This window comes from Pholis gunnellus (assembly GCF_910591455.1).
Source record: "Pholis gunnellus genome assembly, chromosome: 22".
Lineage (NCBI taxonomy): Eukaryota > Metazoa > Chordata > Actinopteri > Perciformes > Pholidae > Pholis > Pholis gunnellus.
In genome coordinates, this window is record NC_136549.1 from 4890637 (window position 1) to 4912118 (window position 21482).

At 43.6% G+C, this 21482-nt stretch overlaps 3 protein-coding genes and 1 long non-coding RNA gene across 4 annotated transcripts in view; 2 read left to right on the forward strand and 2 right to left on the reverse strand.

Moving 5' to 3' along the window:
* Window positions 1-2805, reverse strand: part of camk1da (calcium/calmodulin-dependent protein kinase 1Da) — a gene marked incomplete at its 5' end in the record, with an annotated part of 36757 nt that extends 33952 nt beyond the window's left edge. Inside the window, one exon of the mRNA XM_079183841.1 lies at window positions 2708-2805. Coding sequence (XP_079039967.1) covers window positions 2708-2805 — 98 coding nt within the window. The remainder of the gene's footprint in view (window positions 1-2707) is intronic.
* Window positions 2806-6299: 3494 nt separating this feature from the next.
* cdc123 (cell division cycle 123 homolog) lies at window positions 6300-12272 on the reverse strand. Its single transcript, XM_079183846.1, has 13 exons — window positions 12157-12272; window positions 11791-11862; window positions 11429-11492; window positions 11033-11065; window positions 10794-10889; window positions 10193-10299; window positions 9550-9601; window positions 9305-9380; window positions 8478-8600; window positions 8254-8282; window positions 8036-8140; window positions 7783-7920; window positions 6300-7041 (listed from the first exon to the last, which is right to left on the reverse strand). The coding sequence occupies exons 1-13, from the start codon at window positions 12228-12230 to the stop codon at window positions 6985-6987; spliced, it is 1026 nt and encodes a 341-aa protein (XP_079039972.1). The 5' UTR covers window positions 12231-12272; the 3' UTR covers window positions 6300-6984.
* Window positions 12273-12889: 617 nt separating this feature from the next.
* On the forward strand, window positions 12890-16714 carry nudt5 (nudix (nucleoside diphosphate linked moiety X)-type motif 5). Its single transcript, XM_079183847.1, has 9 exons — window positions 12890-12922; window positions 13258-13331; window positions 13929-13996; window positions 14083-14135; window positions 14261-14368; window positions 14550-14645; window positions 14823-14924; window positions 15263-15316; window positions 15433-16714. Exons 2-9 carry the CDS (start codon window positions 13275-13277, stop codon window positions 15540-15542), a joined length of 648 nt encoding a protein of 215 aa, XP_079039973.1. The 5' UTR covers window positions 12890-12922; window positions 13258-13274; the 3' UTR covers window positions 15543-16714.
* Window positions 16715-17762: 1048 nt separating this feature from the next.
* LOC306713978 lies at window positions 17763-19540 on the forward strand. Its single transcript, XR_013767605.1, has 3 exons — window positions 17763-18160; window positions 18523-18679; window positions 18993-19540. It is a non-coding gene; the product is annotated as an uncharacterized lncRNA (long non-coding RNA).
* Window positions 19541-21482: the final 1942 nt, after the last annotated feature.

A 21482-nucleotide genomic window follows, 5' to 3' on the forward strand; every position in this document is an offset into this window, starting at 1 on the left:
ACCCAAACCCTGTGTAGAGCGACGGCACGCTGAGATGTGCTCGCTCTCGTCGGCCTCCACTCTTCTTCTTCTATCCGTCTCTCGCACTTGTTCTCACCGTGACCCCTCCTGCTGAGCAAGCTGTGGCCTACCTGAGACTCACACACACCGACACAAAGAACACACTCCCGTTTGTGTTGAATTATTGAATAGTGAGCGACAGGGACACACACACACAGCATACACACCAGGGGAGGGTAATAAGACGCTGAGGAGAGCCTCGTGTACATGCCTGCAACCACACACACACACACACACACACACACACACACACACACACACACACACACACACACAAGCCAGTGTTTGCATGGGTGATTTAGTGTGAGGAGACAAAATATGATGGGTCAGTGTCAGCTCCGTGACATCACATCCTGTCAGTACAGATGCAGCTCAGGAACGCTGACGCAGAAAACTTTCAACGCTGCAGTATTACGCTGACTAGCTTCAGGGTTTCCCCACGTGTGCTGCTGTACCTGAACACAGCGCTGCTGCCGGGGAACGGAAACATGCAAATCTGTATTTCTGTTGGTTTCACCGTTACAGAGTGCTGTGGGGGTGATGAACTTGTGCGGGCTAACACCGGACGTTAGCATCGCAGTGGCTCCCTCCACAACTGGGTTTTTTAAATATCTTCAGTTTCTGTCAACCACAGACCTTATTTCAGGCATCTAACCAAAGGCCCATTGACTACGAGATGAGGGAACCGAAAGTGAAAAAGTACAAACTCATTTCCGTGTTTTAGGACTCCTGCAGCACTACATAGCTGACAATGTCACTTTGGCTGGTCGTCCAACAGCTCCTTTTTGATTGGCTCCAAGCTGCTGCTTTCATCCCTACTTTGTCCGCTTCATCACGCTGATAAAAACTCATCCGTTTCCACATGAGTCACAGCTACCCCGTCTCCTCTTCTCCTTCATCCTGCTTTCCCATGCTAATCGCTAATCACTTCCCCATCCCACAAAACACACTCCCCCCTTCCGCTTTTATGCTGATGCGTCAGGTTCAACGATCCGTCAGCACCTCTGGTTAATGTGTGGCTGCAACATGGCTGATTTGGATCATTGAGTCCTGTACCAGCCTGCATGCTAAGTGTGTGTGTGTGTGTGTTTCACATCCGGTCCAAATTTCAGGTGGTCTGGAGTAACAAACCCCCGACCAGCTAGCCGTCCATCCTCATTCAGCCATTACACGACATGATTGAACTTCCTTCTATTCAGGGGAAGTCAACCTAATCCCTGCACAGTTAATCCCAATCTGCATCCGTCCCGCGTGTCCCAAACAGACGCAGCTCGTTCCTCACAGCAAGACAAACAGAGCTGGGGCAGACCGACGCTTACAGGGACTAGCCGTCGGGCATTTCGGGGCGGCGTCGACCTGTATTCTGTTGCTGTTTGAATGAGAAAGGAAGGAGAGAAAGAGAAGGCATTTCCTAACATGAAGCCGGAGAGTATGAATCTCCTTTATGACCTTTATGAAAGAAAAAGAAAGGTTGAGTGGAATGGTTGAGACCGCTGCTGCTGCTGAGAGACCGAAATTCACGCGGTCTGTTGAAGCCTTGCTGTCATCAAAAAGAACATCCCCTCCATCAATGTTACAGAATGTGCCAAAAAGATAGACCACTATATCACTATGAACTCGCTTTAGAGCACCACAGTCATCCTAAGTCATTGAATCAAGTCTCTATACAAACACTACATACAGTAGGAGAGACTACATTAAAACAGGAACACTAGGAGTATTAGTCCCATTAGGAATGCTATGAACCTGCCATAAAGTTACTATGCACTACTATGTAATGACACCCAACATGAATACTACTGCATGGAGTTTGTAGGCAAACGTAAGTCAGTTTATATAAATGTGATAGGAATTTGGGGTGTTAATTAGAAAATACATATTGAGCCAGCAGGTGTGTGAAAACAAGTTAGGATAAATGGTCAACATAGTTAGCTAAAAATAATAAATATACCGTTCACATAGTTAGTTAAAAGTGATGGATAAATGGTTGTCACTTAGCTTAAAGTTGCTAATGGCAAAATAGCTGACAGTAAAGTAAACGATAAACTGTTGAAATACATGGATAAAATGCTAAATGGGGGAAATTACGATAGCTAAAACAAATGAAAAGATAAATTGGTGGAAGTATAGTAAGTATGTAACATACTATCTAATAGTAAGAGTTCGTTCGTTGGGTACCTGTAATAGATAAGTTGTTGAAATGGCTAAATTAACAGAAAACCATGGCGTTGTTTTGAAGACACTATTTCTATGGAGAACCATTATGAGACCGTAATTTCACTCAGCACAACAGAGCCATTCGGGAACATTACAGAAACATTATACAGTTTGCACAAATAGCCAACAATTAGTGATGCCATAGCAAAAACAAAAAAACATTAAACCCCCCTGCTGAGAATCCGCGGACATGCAACAAGCCTCCAGGAATACCACAGAAGAAGAAACGTATGTAACAGTCAAAGTGAGTAAGGTCAGTGCTAAGGCTCGTTTTGAGTCACTTTGGTGAAATCACTGGAATACTGTAACGTTGCTAAAGTGCATTAAGGTCACTGCCAACTCACTACGGAGCCCCACATGTACACTGAACACTGCTGGGAATATTACTGGCGTATCGTAGAGGTATCCGAGGTGAAGTTAGTCAACTCACGTGCCAAGGACTTCTTTAAAATCAAAGATCTTCTTGATGTCGTCGACTTGTTTTTTCCACGTCTCTCCTCTGCCGGTGTCTCCGTTCTCCCGAGCCATGGCGCTGCTTTTACCGGCCCGAGTCCGACCGACACTGGGCTGCGGGAGGAGGGATGCGAGCAAAAAAAGAAAAAATAAAGAAAATAAAAACGTGGGAGTATGTGAAATAAAGGAGAATGAAGCCGAGCTGCGTGTAAGAGGTTTGGAGAGTCCCGGTGGTCTGCGCTCCTCTGCTGCAGCAGGTCCATGTGAGTCCTCCTGCAGGTTACTGTGTCCCTGCTGCCTCCCTCCTCCTTTTCTCGCTCTCCCTCCTCCCTCTCCTCATCTCCGGCCGCCTGGACAGCGGCTGTCAAGTTCACGAGGACATAACAACGCTTCTCGTCAGAGCTTTCGAAATAAAAGACTGTTGATTTACATAACGTGGGAGTACAGACATTAGGTTACTTACATTGGTTGATAGGATGTTCAGACAAATAATAATCATATTGGTACTGCTTTTACTTGTGTTAATAATTATTATCACCATAATTACTATTACCAGTACGAGGACTAATAATATAAAATCGGTACTATTATCATCATACTTTCTATATATTTTTGACTTAATAAAAACATAAAATTAATAGCAAAATCAGGGAAGCCAGCAACCTGAAAGTAGGTTCAACTATTAGGTGAAATGCAGTGAATATGAATTAATCTTGTATAATAAAAATATTTAAAAAAAACATTACCGCACAATATATCACATTATACGCGTAGTAAAACCAGAACCTATATCGGTTTCAGGATGGAGCTTTTATCATTTCATACAACAATTGAACGGTAAGGCTGTTATCAATTTCACCAAAATCTAAAACGATTTAGTTCTGCTGTGCTTTTATTCTGAAGTCAACATTTCCCAATTTCCTGTATTACGCTGGGTACGTATGTCTAGCCTGGCTGTGGACCTGCTGCAATTGTCTAAACGTCGTTAATTGCTGCACCGTCGGCACTTTTTCGGGGCCTCCACCTTTCCCCTAACATTTTTATGCATTACAAATCCTCGTCTTCCTTTGTTTATTTCCTAACTGTGAAATTGCTTACTATATAATGACCCCCTACATTCAAGCTTTATTGTGGCAGTGCAGGTTGTTGATGTTCAACAGAGAGCTGATGGGATGCCGCTCACGCATCCTGTCCGAAAGACGGAGAGAGGTGTGCGTATGCGGGTCTGGTCGGGGCACGGCAGCGGTAAATTCGCAATGCACCAACTTGCTGACAACAACCGTCACGCAGACCATCACCGTTTTGGGGTCCCCTTGGGGCATCGGCGGTGACAACCGGCTACAGCTGCGCGTTCACCTGGGTTTAACCGGCCCGCATAACACCTGGATTACCGAAGTGTCCGTTTGCAGAGGCGCACTGATCCCCCGGACTCTGACAGCTGCAGGCGCTGAGGTCAGCTCAGGCCGGGTTACAGCTCACAGCACGCACGCGCACGCACACACACACACACACAGAGAGGGAGCGAGAGAGAGAGAGAGAGAGAGAACAATATGTTGCAGCCTCAGCTGCTCATGAGTATTCCGTCTGCAAACTACTGCAGCTCTTCCTCAGCAGCAACCAAGGAAAACTCGTCTCCCTCTCCTCCCTCCCCCACACCATTTACTCCATGTCAGCAAATGTGACCTCCCTCTGATGGAAAGATGATTACCCGGCTGCAAAAGAAGGAGGAGGGCATCAGAGAGATGTTTAAAATATAAATACATTTTTTTTTTAAATAAGATGAAGGTCGAGGAAGATGAAGGCACGGTGCTCCCTGTTGGCAGCTTAACCACTGGCCATACATCTTAGTGCACGCATGCAGCAATGATCTCATTGGCTGGGCCCAGAAGCACTACACCGTGTCAAACCGACTCAGCTCCCCCACCTTTAAATACATGCGAGATATATTGTCGTTTCGACACATCAGACGGGCACCAATTTCATCACATTAGCTCATCTAGATGTCGCTCAGGTCACAGCCGTGAACCCATAGCGCGCCCCCCCCCCCCAACAAGACATGTTGACATGGCACAGCGAGAAAAAGCACAGGTGGAAGTAATAACACAGACTCTGGCTCAGTGTCACGCTGCCACGGCTTACTGGAACACATCGTTAATGTCATTAGTAACACCTGTGCTTTTCCCTACAGTCGCATGTCAAAATGTCTGCTGTGTGTGTGTGTGTGTGTGTGTGTGTGTGTGTGTGTGTGTGTGTGTGTGTGTGTGGGGGGGGGGGGGGGGGGGGAGACTTCTAATGTTTCCCTGAGGAGTAATTCATCTAAAGTGGTTGAATTAGCTTAAAGGATCAATCAGCCCTTTTTTGAATAATGTATGAGTTTTCTTTTTCGGAGCGTTAGGCTAACATCTTTTCCTCTCATCTCCAAATTATCATATCATAACTGATAATTATATTAACTATCGCGTTATAACGGCGAATGTGTTAGCAATCGGTTACCTGTATACATATCTAGCGGCTACGGAGCAACAGTAGCATTTTGTATTCCATCAGCACTGTGCCCACCAGACAGTTGTCCGTCTGTTTGGCACTAGGTGAGTGGAGTACGGTCTTTTAATAATAGCCGTGTCCGTAAATGTCTCCGATGAGAGCCACGAGACTCAACCGACACGTTACAGTGGCGGGCCGAGAAAAACAAAACAAAACTGAGAACTCGAGAGCTGAAGAAAACGCTGCGTAATCATTTTCTGTGGCTTTGTCACTATGAGCGGCCCCCTTTCATACACAGGTGGTTTGATCCGTTGCTAATACAACATATTGATTAGTGCTGCTTTAAGTGACATGAAAACACACTCAGTATTAGGCGCACCTAGCCCAAACTAAAGCACTCTAATACAGACCGCTTTAGTAATGCATTGTGCTGACGTATTTCTAATATTTTGTTGACACCTCACTCGAACAGAATCAACAATAAGTGAACATAACCTTCATGAAGTAAATTGATTGCATTGCTGTGTATTATACTGTGTTCATTCAGCCAGGGGAACCACATAGTAACTGCTCGTGCATCTTTTCAGGAAAACCAAGTATGCGTTGCATTAATCTATGGTTGGTTGCAGAGTAGAGTTGGTCATTGGCTAAGCTTTGTATTTACTGGTACAGATACTGTAGCTCATCCTCCAGCACCGCAGGTCACACCAGGACACCTCCTCCAGGTCTGGCTGCTTTGTTTACAGCCCGATTTCATTTACAATAAATAAATAAATAAAAGATGATTATCGTGCAACAACCCATACAATATGTGCCCTGTGCACCGTTCCCTGTCCACAGCCTTTCACCCGGGAGCTGTAACTCTCATCACACCAGATCTTTCCATCGCCCTGTAATTGCTCAATCAATCCAGCGAAAGGAGAGAAAAAACACACACAAAATGAACTGCCCTGCACATGCAGAGCTCATTTGGCTCCCGGCGTAATGAGAGCCGCTGCGTGAAAAAAAAAAAGAGAAAAGCACAATCAATTTCTAATGTGCTAGGTTACAGCACCCACCAGACTTGACAGCGGAGCCAATACACGACAAGAAGTTTAATGGTGTTTTTCTTTTTGGAGCAACAGTCTACAGTGATGCATGATGGGGGAAAAAACAGAGCTGGAAAAGAGCGCCCGGAGGAAATTGGTGAGGTGGTTGAAAAAAATGAAAGGTGACTGTGATGAACGGCTTCCGTGTTAAATAAAGAAGTCTGTCGCAGCCTCACGGACGCACACGGGCGGCGAAACGTGTGCGTCGACTAGTTCATTTCTTAACTCTGGGGACGCTATTTGGGCTGCAATAAAGATACATGAACTGTTACACACGCTTATTTTAAAGTATAAAAGCAGGCATTCTTTACAGTTTGTGAATACATCTGCTTACATTTTATTTCCCTCCATTAAAAAAAACAACAACAACTAACACAGGAATGAACAGCCAACCGACACCGCAGAGGCCTCTCCTCTCCCGTCTCACCGAGCCGTTACGATCGGCAAAGACGGCAGACACTCAGCGGCACAAAATGAATCCTCAGAGAGCCATTACGCACGATCAGCCAATTCGACATTTTCCATTAGACTAGCGCCGGGGAGCTATTGGAGGAACCCCGGGTACACGGCGCACCCTTCACAGACGAGCGTGACAGAAAACAGGACAGAGGGGGTGAACGAGTCACTGCATGCAGGAAAACATTGTGTGGAGGGCTGCGCCGCTGGTTCCAGATACACGGTGTCACTGTGGAGCGTTCTCCTCCTCTTCCTCCTCAGAATCTTCCTGTTGGCTTTTCTTCTGTTGAGAGAGGAGACAGACCAGGAGAGGAGATTAAACTTCCAGGTTATACTCTGTTTCCCCAATTTCACAACGAATCCTGATTCCAGCCACACTTGAGTGTAGTAGATTCACACAAGGGGAAAAAAAGATCCTATAACCAACCCCGCTGCCAGACAACAATGTCAATTAAATTATAGTCCGGTTGATTTGGCAACAGCTGTAGTTACTGGTGGTACGTAGATCGTAGTTTACATCTATGTCTGTCCAAAATGTCATCACTTCATCCTATTAGACGTTTTTTGTGAAATTATTATAAGTAGCATATGAATTCTTGAGTTACGGCCAAAAATGTGTTTTGCGAAGTAACGGTGACCTTTGACCACCAAAATTCTAATCAGTCCGACCTTGAGTCAAGGTCAACGTTTGTGCCAAATTTGAAGAAATTCTCTCCTGGTGTTTTCTGAGACAAACACTAATATTAATAATAATCTACTAAATGAACATCATGCTGTGTTGAAGAAGACTTGAAACTGGCGACTGAGACCATAAACTCATGTTTACAATGTGTACTGAGGTAATAAATCATAAATAATAAGAGGGGGGGGGGGGGGGATTTTTCTCATAGAATCAGTATTCTTTTTGCAACCAGAGGAGTCGCCCCCTGCTGGCCATTAGAAGGAATGCAAGATTTACGACTTCCGCGTCGACTTCACTCGTCAGAACCGAAGGATGCCGCCTGGTTCTGGAGCAACATCTTACCAGTTTGAGGAAGTCGATGAGTTTGTAAGCGTCTTCTCCAGCGGAGAGGTCGACAAAGTCCCGTGGGATCCGGTAGCTCAGACAGGGACTGGGCTGCACCGTCACCTCGCTGGTGGTGCAGCGAAACGCGGGGCCTTCCTGTACGCACGGAGAAACCGCACAGTTGCCACAAAACAGTTCTCAGTATCGATTGACATCTTTTTTTTTATTTATTCATTTGTATTTATCTATAGTCAGTGTCATGACGGCTGACCTGCTGCTGGGCGATTTCCCCACCAGACGTCAGCTCCTCCCAGCTGAACAGCAGCGAGTCCGTCACCTCTCCGAATGGGTTCACGTCGATCAGCCACACCCTCCCCTGCAACACACACACACACACACACACATAAGGCATAAGTGTCACTCAGTCTGCAAACGGCATTTAAAACAAAACAAGAAAAGTACTATATCCAAACCCATCAGTGTGCTTACCTGGCTGTCTCTGTAGACATCAAGCACAACTGTAAAACAGACAAAAGCAACAGTGTAAACTACATATGCAGTCATTTAACATTCACATTATATATATATATATTTTTTTACGAGTGACATTTGAAGCAATCTGTTTCTGCCTGAGGAGAGCTGAGAGGAGGTGTGAAGCTTTCCACGGGCAGAGTCAGAAAGAAGAGACAAATAAAAAGCACGGCGATGCTCACAGTCCTCGTCCAGCAAGTTGTACTGGATGTGCTGGCTGAAGAACTGCTCTATGGCGTGAAGGATCTGCTCCTCCTGCTTCAGGACGTGGTGGTAGTACTGAGTGTAGTCTCTCTGGGAGATGGCTGGGAACAGACGGACGCACCGTTTAATCCTTTCTAAAGCAGCCTGCCGAGTGCAGCTCAAACATCATTTCATCACCGATACATTAGAGAGGCTTTTCAAACTAATTCCAATGTGGGACGTATTCTGCAAAGCAATCCAGAATGTTCCCCTCCGCATCCAACTTAGTGGCTCATTATACAAACGATACAATGGAGATGTGACGACGGTCCATTTCCTTAAAAACAGTGGTGGAAGAAGAACTCAAGACAGTTTCAACAGTAAAAAGCACTGCATTTAAATTGTTACTCAAGCAAAAGCACAAATGCATTAGCATCAAAATATACTTAAAGTAAAAGCATCATTATACAGAAGGGCCCATTTATATCATAAACAGTGGAGCATTAATGTGTAAGCGTCACTATAATGTAGCCGCTGGTTAAGGTTTAACGTCATCTATAATCATCAGAATGTATCAGTTAATTATGTTTGGGATTAATAGTCTTGAGTTGAATTACAAATTCAGTAAAAGTCTTTTCTTCCAAACTGTAGCGGCTAGAGGTGCAAAGCAGCATAAACACCAGAGGAAAGTTAAGACAAGCGCCTCAACATTGGCCGGTACTTCAGTAGACGTTCTTCACTGCTTTCTTTACACCAATATGTTGAGGATTTTTCAAAATGTTTGGGCACATAGCCCGAACAGAGAGGGACAGCGGAGGGTTATTACCGATCAGTTTGTTTTCTTTGACGAAGCAGCGAAACTCTCCGCCGGGAATCAACTCGCTCCACTTTCTCAGGACCAGCTGGGGGACAGAGGACCACACGGGGGAGGGGCTCAAAGTACCATTCAAGTTGACAATTTGATCAGCAAAGTAAATAATTAATTTCCTTCTGAGCAAAAAGAACTCTGGGACAATAAAACTTGTGTTAAACACAAGCTAATACAAGTCGTATTTAGATAAAAGAAAATACCTCATAGTTTACGACCGGATCTGGGGAGTCCTGGTCGCTGCATACAAGGAATCTGCAGAAGGAGACGAACGACAGTTACAACAGATACAAACTGTATGCATGTTCTGTAGCATCACATGGGTTTTAGGGTTTACGATTTCTATTTACAGCTTGGCTGCTGTGTCTTTGCGAGAGACGTAAAAAAAAGAAAAAGACTCAAACAAGCATATATCACATTGCTTTTTCTAATCTCTCTCACACACACACACACACACACACACACACACACACACACACACACACACACACACACACACACACACACACACACACACACACACACACACACACACACACACACACACACACACACACACACACACACACACACACACACACACACACAGCTTCCCCCGAGGCCGTGCGCTGCAGTAAATCACTCGCTGCACTAAATGTTTGTCACGCAGCGCTGAGAGCCGAGAGGTATAAATCTGCATCACGGCAATTTCTGCAGCTGCCACTTTTTGTGTTTTGCTGCAGACTGAAACCAGCCTGTCAAACATAACCAAACCTGGCTGTTGTGTTGTTATTTTTTTTTGGTGTTGGTTGTCATCTCAATGATTAATGTGTGTGTGTGACGATGCTGCTGGATGGAGAGGCTTACGGCTGGGTGAGGTCGTGGGTGATGAAGTCGGAACTTTTGAAGAGCAGAAATATATCGCTGAGGCTGTAACACTGCAGGGAACTGTTCAGAGCGATCCAGTTGGCATCCTGAAAGGGACACACACACACACACACACATACGCTTAAAGCTGGCAGTGGTGCAAGAAGCAATCTATATTTCTCTCAAGCCTCCAAAGTGACGGAAGCAACAACAAAAAAAAAAAACACAGAAAAGTCTTGATGAATGAAAGCAAATGAGGCAGCAAAACTTTATCAAAACATCTGTTTACCAACTCTCACACACATTGCTTTGCTGTTGTTAAATGTGTTAATGTCTTGATGAACTGACATAAAGGGCGGGGGGGGGGGGGGGGGGGCACATTCAACAACAGCAAAGCAGAGTTTGTAAACGGACGTTGTGATATAGTTTTGCTGCCTCGTTTACTTCCAAATTCATCAAGACCCGTCTTCGCTTTCAGACTCTCTGTTCGGCGTGGAAGCATGTGAGAAAAAAAACGAAGTTTTCATTGAGAACTTAAGGTAACTCGGGGTGAGTCACTGATATACGTATTGCTGTAAAGCAGCTGGGTGCAGTGTTTTACCCGTGGAGCGCTCCAGTTGAGTTTGGGAAAGACGCGCCCGCCCAGAGCGTTTATGGCCTCCAGCACCTTAGAAGTGAATTCTGGGAACTCAGGAGCCTATCACACACACACACACACACACACACACACACACACACACACACACGTAAATGCAAATTTCAGACGGTAAATGTTTTATCAGGTGGGCGAAAAATTCGTTTGTCACAGACATTGTGATGAGAAGCATCGACTGTACTCACTGTGACAGTGGATGTTGTCTCATCATCTGACCACTAGAGGGAAGTAGAGAAGAAGAAACAGGGCCGCAGGGTAAACATCAACATTAAATACAGTTCAATGTATTTAATGTATTAATATATACAATGGATATAATATGATGATATTGCCCCCTAATCAAAAAGAAATTACAAAGTGACATCTCAGATTATAGCAGAGGTCTGAGGCCTTTCTGCAAAAAACAAAGCGATATCTAAGTGTGCAGATATCTCTTTAGTCAGTTTCTTTCTGCAAACAATACGACACATTTTAAGATTGTGAATAAGTGAAACAAAGACCCGTTTCCTTTCCAGGAAATGCAGCAAAATAAGAGAGAGCCTCGGAGTGGACAAACGACCACAAAGTCTCCGTTTCCGTACCTGAACGTCTTCCTCTGCGTCAGAGTCGCTGTTGTTGGTGTGTGACGGCTGTGTGTTATGGTCACTGAAGGGAAGAGAAACAATAGACGGTGTTTGTCAATTTGGCTGATCATCATAATGCACATTTCAGATCTAGGATCATCTAATGGTCTAATGGTCAATCTGTAGCAGCACTTGTCCACTACAAAAAAAAAGCATCTTACTCTCGATGCTTCTCAAATATAACTAGTGCCATTCAAAGACTAAAGGAGGAGCAGCAAGATGGAGCTGATTTTTGGCATGGTGTTTACAGGTTCATTCCAACAATGGCAACTTGAACAGAATGTGTGTGTGTGTGTTTGCGTGTGTCAGTGGCCTCATACCTCCCAGAGACTACCAGTGTGCCATCGTCCAGTAAATACTCTATTACATTCTGAGGCAGTGGAAGAATCAGACTGGAATAAAGAACAAACACGATACCACAAATGAATACGCGTAAACAATACAATAAATAATAAGACAACAGACAAACGGAGGTAAGAGGAAGGAAGAGATGGAAGAATGAAAACGATTCAAACACAATTGTGTAGCATGAAACACGTGATACATGTGAAGATAGGTAAGAAACAGAGATGGAAGCTAGCTGTTTTCTGCTTCTGTTTGGGAGCTAACGTTAGCTTTTGGCTAAATGGACAGCACCGACGATGAAAACATTTCTTGGAATTTCCGTACAAACGTCAGCTGTCTACCTTTTAATCGTATGTTGCTTGAATTTCGGATACCAAACCGAAAACTGACAGTTGACAACTTGCTCCTTCTTCATGCTGCAATATCCTGAAACGGAAAAGGGTCCATCGGTAAATATCTTCCGAACCCGCGATGTTTTAAAAAATGTCGGAGCCGCAGTCTCATTTAAAGCCTTGAAATTGTGAGGCAATACTGCATCCTAATTGCACTGTTACGAACGAATTTGTATCTATTAAAAGGCTATTGTTAAAACAGTCAACGTCGTTTTGATTGAATTATGTAATCAATTTGTGTTTACAGAGGGGGAAGCCTTTTTCGGGTGCACACGTAAAAACCGCTGACTTGCAACATAGATCGTTTATTCAAGTGAGAAAACACCCAATGCCTTAAAACACTTTAAAGCCACTATTTATTCTCACGGTTCAGTTATCTATATTTTCAAATGTGACATTATTAATGCAACTACATAATAAATAAGCACAGTTAATGAGAACGGAGCCATTATCTTTGGATACTGGTCAACCTTTTTGCTGTCAATTAACCCTATTGATCAATCTATTGTAAATGATTACTAAATCTTGCATTATCCCCAAAACGTTTTTTTAGTTGGTACTCAAGGAAAACATGAACTATTAAGTATAGTCTTTCATCTCTTTGAAGGATAAAACTAGACTCAGGTGACGTTTGCGGTACCCGGAAGTGGTGGCAGAGTGACTCCTCACTGCTTCTATCCGATCTCTACTACTACTACTACGGTGGGGTTTTCACGTGAGTTTAGTTTAGTTTTGTTCATTTTAAATGATTGTCTAAACTTTCAATTGCACAAGCTCCGAACCCCGGTGGCAAGTGCTAAGTGTAAAGCAGCTAGCTGGCGTTAAAGAAAGAAAGAAACGAATAGAAAGGCTAAACGTGAAAATGTAATGCGGGGAGTTGAACCCTTGGTTTGGTTTAACTTGGTTAGCGTTGCCTGGCTGTAGCAGCTAGCGGTAATTGAGCAACTCATGACGACAAACGTCCAACATTAGCTAACGTTAGTCCTTTCAGCACTTGGTTAGCACTCTGTGTGTGTGTTTCTCTGACTCGACTTTTCCTCCTTTTTTCAGTTGTCCAGATAGTGAAAATGAGCAACTCCGAGGAACCCAAAGTGACTACTGCTCCACACATAGTGAAAGAAGAGGCAAGTAAACACAACACGTTACGTCCGTAGCCTTCAAAAAGCCACGTGAAGCTGTAATGCACACTGACAGGTAGCTACATAACGGTAGTGTCCAGCTTTTGAGACCTTCCTCGTGGCAATTTCTTCACCCGATTGAGTCCATATTCTTTGCCAAAGTTAATACTTTGTCTTTACCAATCAATCAGTACAAAGGTTACATCTCCATTTATTTATTTTTGGACCTACCTTTTTCCAAAAAATAGTTACGATTATTCATTGATATTTGAGTATTCTCAAAGATGAGTTAATCAAAACACAAGACAAAAGTTGCTGTGTACATCTCAAAGTTAAACATTTCACAATTACACAAATTAAACCAAATTGCCCTTTAGATTTATCGATTGACACATGAAATGAATGTGTTTGGGTTATTCTTTTGCTTGCATTTTTGCAGAACCTACCCTTCAGCATACCACATGCATGCTTCTCTGTAGGACCGTTTCTACTGTTGATTAGTAGAGTAGTAGCTCACACTGGAAGTTGTTTCTCCACCGAGCTGATTAGCTGTGAGGTCATGTGATTACACCGCAGTGTGTTGACTCTTGGTGTGTTTTTCAGCTCATGGCAGCAGGAAAATGGCTGAAGCTGGAGAAGACCACATACGTGGACCATGCTGGAAGCACCAGGTACTGTTCCGCCTTTCGACGGCCACGATCTTCACAATCTCGCACACACACACAGTTTTTAACCCCCTTGTGTTTTCGTTCACCAGAGCCTGGGAGACGGTGAAAAGAACAACGAGGCAAACCAACACAGAAGCAGACGGTGAGCGTCTATATATATATATATATATATATATATATACACACACACACACACAGATTTGCTGTTTCACCTGGTCAGTCGAGCTTGCGCTGAGTCCCGCAGGCTGTAACGCACTTCTCCTGCAGGTGTTGGGATTATCGCCCTGCTGAAGCGGACGCTCCACAAAGACTGCGTGGTGATGGTGAAGCAGTTTCGTCCTCCCATGGGATGCCACACTCTGGAGTTTCCTGCAGGTCGGAAGGTTTTTTCCAAAAATGTGGCGCTCATTGAAAAGTCCTTCAATTAGATATCCAACCTTTCATGTTTCTCAGGCTCCGAAACATTTCATTTCTTTTGGGAGAGACTGTCGGGCCTTTTGTAATCTATTGATACCACATCTGTGTTTTTGTTTTCATGTGGCCGTGCTGTGCTCAGGGTTGATTGACGAGGGGGAAAGTGCAGAGGCGGCTGCGTTGAGGGAGCTAAAAGAAGAGACCGGCTTCAAAGGGGAAGTAGTGGGAATCACTCCAGGTATCCTCGCACTAAGATTTGCTGTACGCGTGATTGCAGAAGCTGCCTCTCTTGGATGCATCTTATCTCGTGTGTGTGTGTGTGCGTGTGGGAGAGGTTCAGGGGTGAAGCACTGCAAAGTGTTAAGAAGTTCCATACAATTCAAGTAGAGTCGTAATATTGTTGTCTTGATCACAGTGACCTGTCTGGACCCCGGTCTGTCTAACTGCACCACCCAGATGGTCATGGTCAACATCAACGGAGACGAGGGGGAGAACATCAACCCAACGCAACAGCTCGGTGAGAAGACTGATAGGATTCATTCACTTCTCCCCCGCTCTCTCGTCTAAACAAACATTTACTATTTTATCCTCAAGTGGCACGTATGAGTGATTCAAGAGAACATTTCGCCGTTATCACTGATCATTTTCTCTTCTGGGTACGAACAAAATAAGAGCACTGATGCGAAACCTCGCAAAAAAATAGCCTGTAATATAACAAAACATGTTTACTAATTTAGTTCTCTTTTGTTCTAAATTACAGGCGATGGAGGTGAGTTATTTTCCTTTTTTATTGCATCAGAAATAATCATTTGTTTTCCTCACAGAGCGAATCAAGCCTGTATCCTCTCGTTGCAGAATTTGTTGAAGTCATTCTCTTACCCCTTGATGAATTCCAGGTGAAAATAGATGGTGAGGCTGCAGTTTTTTTTTCCAGAGTGATGATGTCATTACGAGAGCGAGGCGTCCTATTCGGACCAACACAGACACAGCTGACTTGTGCCCCCCCCCTGTTTTTTATCCGGCAGATCTGATGAAGAAAGAAAAAATCGTGGTGGACGCCAAAGTGTACATCTTCGCCATGGGGATGGTTCAGGCCTTCTTTAAGCCGAGGGAGCTCCCCGTCCTGAAGCAGTGAGGGGAAACGTCCAGGATGAGGATGAGAGAAGAAGAAACGTCTTTTCTGTTGCATAGGGCTCGCTACACAGGACTGGAAAATCTGTATTGGAAAACGAAAAAAAATTCTAATAAGAAATAATATGAAAAGTTGTTGCATTTTGGTTTTAGACGCCATGTAACCTCATATTTTAATATCTCTTTCTGTGATGTATAATGACCATCCATAGAGCAAAATGAAAGATAGAAGACGCCATTACAACTGTGTGTGTGTTAAACGTACTGAACGCACAAATCAAATTATGAAATGGAAGTCTGGAAAATGCCTTGTATTTGGGAAGTGAACCCATGAAGGAGCTCTGTTTACATGTAGCGGCCCACTTTGTTGTCGGTATGGAGGCACCACCAAACACCTCAAGGACTGAAACGTACTCTGGTGGGGCCCATTGTTTAATCATTTGCACACTTAACACAGAATATGTATCAGCCTTCAGTCTCGAACGACTAATAACTTCCAGGTTTGTTTTTTTATGAGATTACATGTAGTTTGATGAGACGTAATTTTTAATTGAGTGATAAGAAAAACATTCCTTAAATACTGTTTTGCCGACTTTAATGGGAGGAACGAATTCACCTGAAAACACTTTAAGCATGCATACTAAAAGGCATCATGGGACCTGAAGCAACGCTCCCTTTAGAGGAACTAGACGACCAGTTAGTTACAAAATAACCCGTGCGTAGTGATAATAGTTACATGTAGTATCTGTTTGATGTATTAACAAAATGTGCAACAGATGCTGTCGCCATAAAGGCAGCGACTGATTAATATGAAATAATTCATGCTGTGCCTCCAAACCTCACGGTGCAATGAACTGGACATTGACGCGGTACTCACCTTAGCGACTACAACTTACTGACCAGTGAATAAATGTGATGCTACTTTTGCTTTCCCGAATCGGTGTTTGTGTCTCAAACTGACTTCAGCAACAGCTGAGAGTTATAGAAGGGACAGTACTTCCTACGTGTGCCCGAGCTTCGTAGTAGTATGCACACATGTGACATGAGGGCCTACAAATGGTAACGCTCTGTTGTGATTTGCTGCACCTTTCGCTTTCATTTTTTAATTCATGAACACATTCAAATACACATGTCTTAAAATGGTAAACCCTTATAAATATTAAACATTTAATACTTGATTTGTTTGATGTCATCCGAGCACTTACTATTGTTTCCTGTCCCACACTAGTTGAGAAGTGAGAAGTTAGGGGGTAACTGTGTGGGTGAACAGATTAGCTGCCGAGTTAAGCGTCCCCTTTTATTTCAGTTTAGGCTTTAAGTTGTATACCAGCTGAGCTGGAGGTGAGTATCAGCTTAATAAAGTGACCAAATACAAACTACTTTATCATGTAAAGAGAAAGTAATGTTTGCTATTGTGTGAAGGACATTCAGTATTCTACACCTGTTTGTACATGTAAAAATCACTAATGTATTAATTCTAAGATTTGTTGTCTTCCTAACTTAATTATTTAATAATTGTGTTTTTTTACTCTTTTCAAGATGGACAGAAGTGGACGCCTGTGTTTGGAGTATGTAAGCTGCACATTAAAGGAATAGTTTTTCATTTTGAGAAATACATTTATTCACTTTCTGGCCGACAGTTCGATGACAAGATTGATATCGCTCTGTAAATATGTAGCTGGGGCCAACAGTCGGTTAGCTTAGCTTAGCATGAAGAAAGACAGGCTGTCAAGTAAGTAAGTAAGCCTGTAAGCAAGGAAGTAAGTAAGCCTGTAAGTAGGTAAGGAAGTAAGGAAGTAAGTAAGTAAGTAGGTAAGCCTGTAAGTAGGTAAGTAAGTAAGTAAGTAAGTAAGCCTGTAAGTAAGTAGATAAGTAAGCCTGGAAGGAAGTAACTAATTTCATACATGTGTAAGGAGGCTACTGGGGCTCTAAGGGTATAGGCAAAGCATTCCGGGGATAAAATGTGAGGTCTTGCAGAATCAGAATCAGCTTTATTGGCCATGTATGCGTGCGCATACATGGAATTTGACTCTGGTTACACATTACTCATCGTACATACACACAAATGAAATATATACAATAAACAAGAGAACTATAAAAAACAAGGACATTAAAAGACAACAAAGTAGAACAGAGAAACTAAGCATAAACATTTAAGTACACTGTAACAAATTGCTGTAAAAATACAAGAAATTCTCAACAGCAAGGTACTGTTCTTCGTAAATACAGTTGAATACAGTTAAATCCAGCAAAAGTTGAGGCCTTGGAAGAAAAAAAAAATTAACAGCAGCTACTGTCCAATCTTGCAGTATACTACAGTATTTTTTCCTTTTTCAGTTGACTAAGCCCGCCCCTTACTCTTCAACAGCACACGGCATCAAGTATCTACTGCTTAGTTAGCACATAGTCAACCTAAAGAAAATGAACAGAAAGCTTTAGATATCATAGACCGGTGATTTTATTCAGGATGGAAGAATAATAATAAGAGGGAATTTGAGAAGACGATTTTCAACGGACTCTGACCGAAGCACCGAAGCAGACCGAGCACCACCTGCTGCTTCAGCTCGCCTACAAACACGCAGCGGACACCGTCCATCCTGCCCCTGTGGCTCACTGAACAAGGTAATTTAGATGTTATCAAAGTTAGCTTGACCGTGTTCAGTCATTTTGTGTTGAATCTACATTGTATTGTACTGATTTTTTGCCGATAACGTGACTTGTTGCATGCTAACATGCTAACGAGCGGTGCTTGCAGGACAGCGACTGCTGCAGTAGCTCACGCGGTTCACTGTGCATACGTGGTGACCCGTGTGTTAGAAAAGAATGGCATGCGATCTACCGGCGTTACCAGCGAGAGTTATTTCATTTTCATAGATACCTGATTGAATTTCTCAGCAATTGAATCAACAAGCTGAGTTAATATATATATATATATATATTTGATATGGTTTCAGAACATTAACTATAATTGTTGTCTGCATTAGTTGCTGGTGACGCTGCTTGATAAGCATTGAAGCCACGTCGTCTGTGAAGGCATCCAGCCAAGCTTCATCACGTTGCTGCTGCGGTTTTCTCCAGCTACGATGTGTTCAACTTGCAATACCAAGAGGAAGCTGCAAGGACACTGGAGTTTGTTCAAAGGTAAATCTTCTGCAGTCTTAAATATTATTTGGATATTTTTCTGAAGGTTAATATGTTGCAACATGATTGAGCTTGTAGCCTTGATGTGAGAACGTGTAGAACAAAAATCAGACCTTGTATGTTCACATTTTTTGCTTATATGAAATATTCACACATATGTTAGATGAAAATAAGATTATTCTCTCATTGTTAGTAGACACAGAGGTCAGAATACTTGTAATTTGTATTTGTTTATTCCAATGGGGTTTAGTATTAAGTGTGAATATTCTTTACATACCACACCTAATATATATATGCTTTCTCTGTTATTTAGGCGCTTCATTGGTCTCAACCTGGAAAGGGGGACAAAGGCCAACCAGGGGAAGGTGGTGTCCAGAAAGACAGGGAAGCTGGTCCAGAAGAAGGCAGGAGCTGTCAATCCCCATGTGGCCACCCTCATAAAAAACCTCCTGGACTTTGAGTGTGGCTTTATGTAGTCCACAGCACATCTCCACATAGGAGGAAGGAGAGATCGCCCACACTGCTGGTGTTCTTTTTTCCTTTTAAGGTAACAAGTTTCAAAATTGTGTTCTGTTCAGTTCTATCGAGTTGTCTCAAATGTGCAGTTCCAGATTTGTTCTTTTACTTGCTTTCTATTACACTAATGACCATAACTAAATAAAAAAGTGATACTGAAGGCGGGGTACATTTAGTAAACTATAAGAGTTGTATATAGATTGTTGCGAATCTGTTTAACATGATGCAGTGTTCTGGTCTGATTGTATTGTACAATAACGTAATTACTGACAATGTTTTTTGTTCTAATTTACTTTAATGAATACAATTTTATATGGTGCTTTTAATATTTGTATTTTGCAAAAATGTGATCACTGTAAAATTGTCAGTTATTGAATGTGTTTGACACTGCATTGGCTTTAATAAAAGCTTTTTAATATAAGGCCATCTCTTGTTTGAGTCGTTTCTATGCTCGCAATTTTCAGGGGTTTTATTTTGAAATGTAACATTTTAAATCATTAGCTTCTAGCAGTGTCATACTGTAAATACATTCTACGGTAATGAACTGTTCATGCATTTTCTATACAGCACTGTACTGTCATACTTTTTTACAGTATGAAACCGTTGTTGTACATTACAGTAGGTATGCTGTAGAATTACAGTTAGAAGCTGGAGCCTGTAGCTGCCAGCTCTTTACTGTAATTTAACGGGGAAATTTGTTACAGTGTACTATGTACAATATAAATATATATCTAAGAATATATATGAGCATAAAGAACAACAATAATGGACAATGGATTCGGAATATTAGTGTAGAAGGTGGTAATAGTGCAAATGAAGATGCAATATGTCTGATTAATTGTTCATCAGAGTGACGGCCAGTGGGAAGGAGCTGTTCCTGTGTCTGGTGGTTTTGGCGTTCAGAGCTCTGTAGCGCCGACCAGAGGGGAGGAGTTGGAACAGCTTGTGTCCAGGGTGTGAAGGGTCTGCAGTGATCTTTCCAGCCCGTTTCCTGACTCTGGAGGTGAACAAGTCCAGGATGGGGGGCAGGCTGGAACCAATGATTCTCTCTGCAGACCTGACAACCTGTTGTAGTCTGTTTCTGTCCTGTTTGGTGGCCGATCCAAACCACACATGGAAGAACAGAGAACAGACTGGATGATGGTGGAGTAGAAAAGAATCAGCAGCTCCTGAGGCAGGTTGAACTTCCTGAGCTGGCGCAGGAACTACAACCTCTGCTGGGCGTTTTTCCTGATGGTGTCGATGTTGGGGGCCCACTTCAGGTCAACACAGTGTTGTTGAGTATGGTGAGGGGGGGGCACCTCCTGAAGTCCACTGTCATCTCCACAGTTTTGAGCCTGTTTAGCTCCAGGTAGTTCTGGCCACACCAGAGGACCCGCTGTTCAACCTCCCGTCTGTACGCAGACTCGTCACCGTCCCTGATGAGGCCCATGACCGTTGTGTCATCTGGGAGCTTCAGGAGTTTAACAGACGGGTCCTCTGAGGTGCAGTCGTTTGTGTAGAGGGAGAAGAGCAGTGGGGAGAGCACACATCCCTTGGTTGCGCCAAGTGCTGATAGTCCGGGTGCTGGATGGGATTTTTCCCAGCCTCACCTGCTGCGTCCTGTCTGTCAGGAAGTTTGTGATCCACTGACAGGTGGAAGCTGGCACAGTGAGCTGGGAGTTTGGGTTTGAGTATTTCCGGGATTATGGTGTTGAATGCTGAGCTGAAGTCCACAAACAGAACCCTTGCATATGTCCCTGGGGAGTCGAGGTGTTGCAGCATGTGGTGCAGTCCCATGTTGACTCCATCATCCACCGACCTGTTTGCACGTTAGGCAAACTGCAGGGGGTCCCTGTGATGTTCTTCAGATGGGTCAACACCAGTCTTTTAAAGGATTTCATGACCACAGACGTTAGGGCGACGGGCCTGTAGTCATTTAATTCTGTGTTGATAGATTTGTTGGGGACCGGGATGATCGTGGAGCATTTGAAGCATGAGGGGACTTCACACAGCTCCAGTGATCGGTTGAAGATCTGCGTGAAGATGGGAGCCAGCTGGTCAGCACAGACTTTCAGGCAGGAGGGGGACACACACCGTCTGGGCTCGGAGCCTTCCTGATCTTCTGTCTGTGAAAGAGCCGACCCACATCCTCTTCACAGATCCTCAGTGCCGGTGGGGGTTCGTTTGGGAGAGGTGAGGAGGAGGCAGGGGGTGTAGATGGTTGTTTGATGATGGGGTGGTTGCGGGGTGTGAGAGTAGGCTTATCAAACCTGCAATAGAAGACATTCAGGTCGTCAGCCAGTTG

What these genes read in the sequence shown, in the direction of transcription:
- cdc123 (XM_079183846.1), bottom strand. Translation starts at nt 12,230, where the DNA reads ATGAAGAAGGAGCAAGTTGTCAACTGTCAGTTTTCGGTTTGGTATCCG. An exon ending in CAAAGAAAACAAACTGATCG is followed by an intron (nt 8,601 to 9,304) that starts GTAATAACCCTC and finishes GTCTGTTCCCAG; the next exon opens with CCATCTCCCAGAGAGACTAC. An exon ending in ATGTCTACAGAGACAGCCAG is followed by an intron (nt 8,141 to 8,253) that starts GTAAGCACACTG and finishes TGTGTGTTGCAG; the next exon opens with GGGAGGGTGTGGCTGATCGA.
- nudt5 (XM_079183847.1), top strand. Translation starts at nt 13,275, where the DNA reads ATGAGCAACTCCGAGGAACCCAAAGTGACTACTGCTCCACACATAGTG. An exon ending in AACCAACACAGAAGCAGACG is followed by an intron (nt 14,136 to 14,260) that starts GTGAGCGTCTAT and finishes CTTCTCCTGCAG; the next exon opens with GTGTTGGGATTATCGCCCTG. An exon ending in CACTCTGGAGTTTCCTGCAG is followed by an intron (nt 14,369 to 14,549) that starts GTCGGAAGGTTT and finishes TGCTGTGCTCAG; the next exon opens with GGTTGATTGACGAGGGGGAA.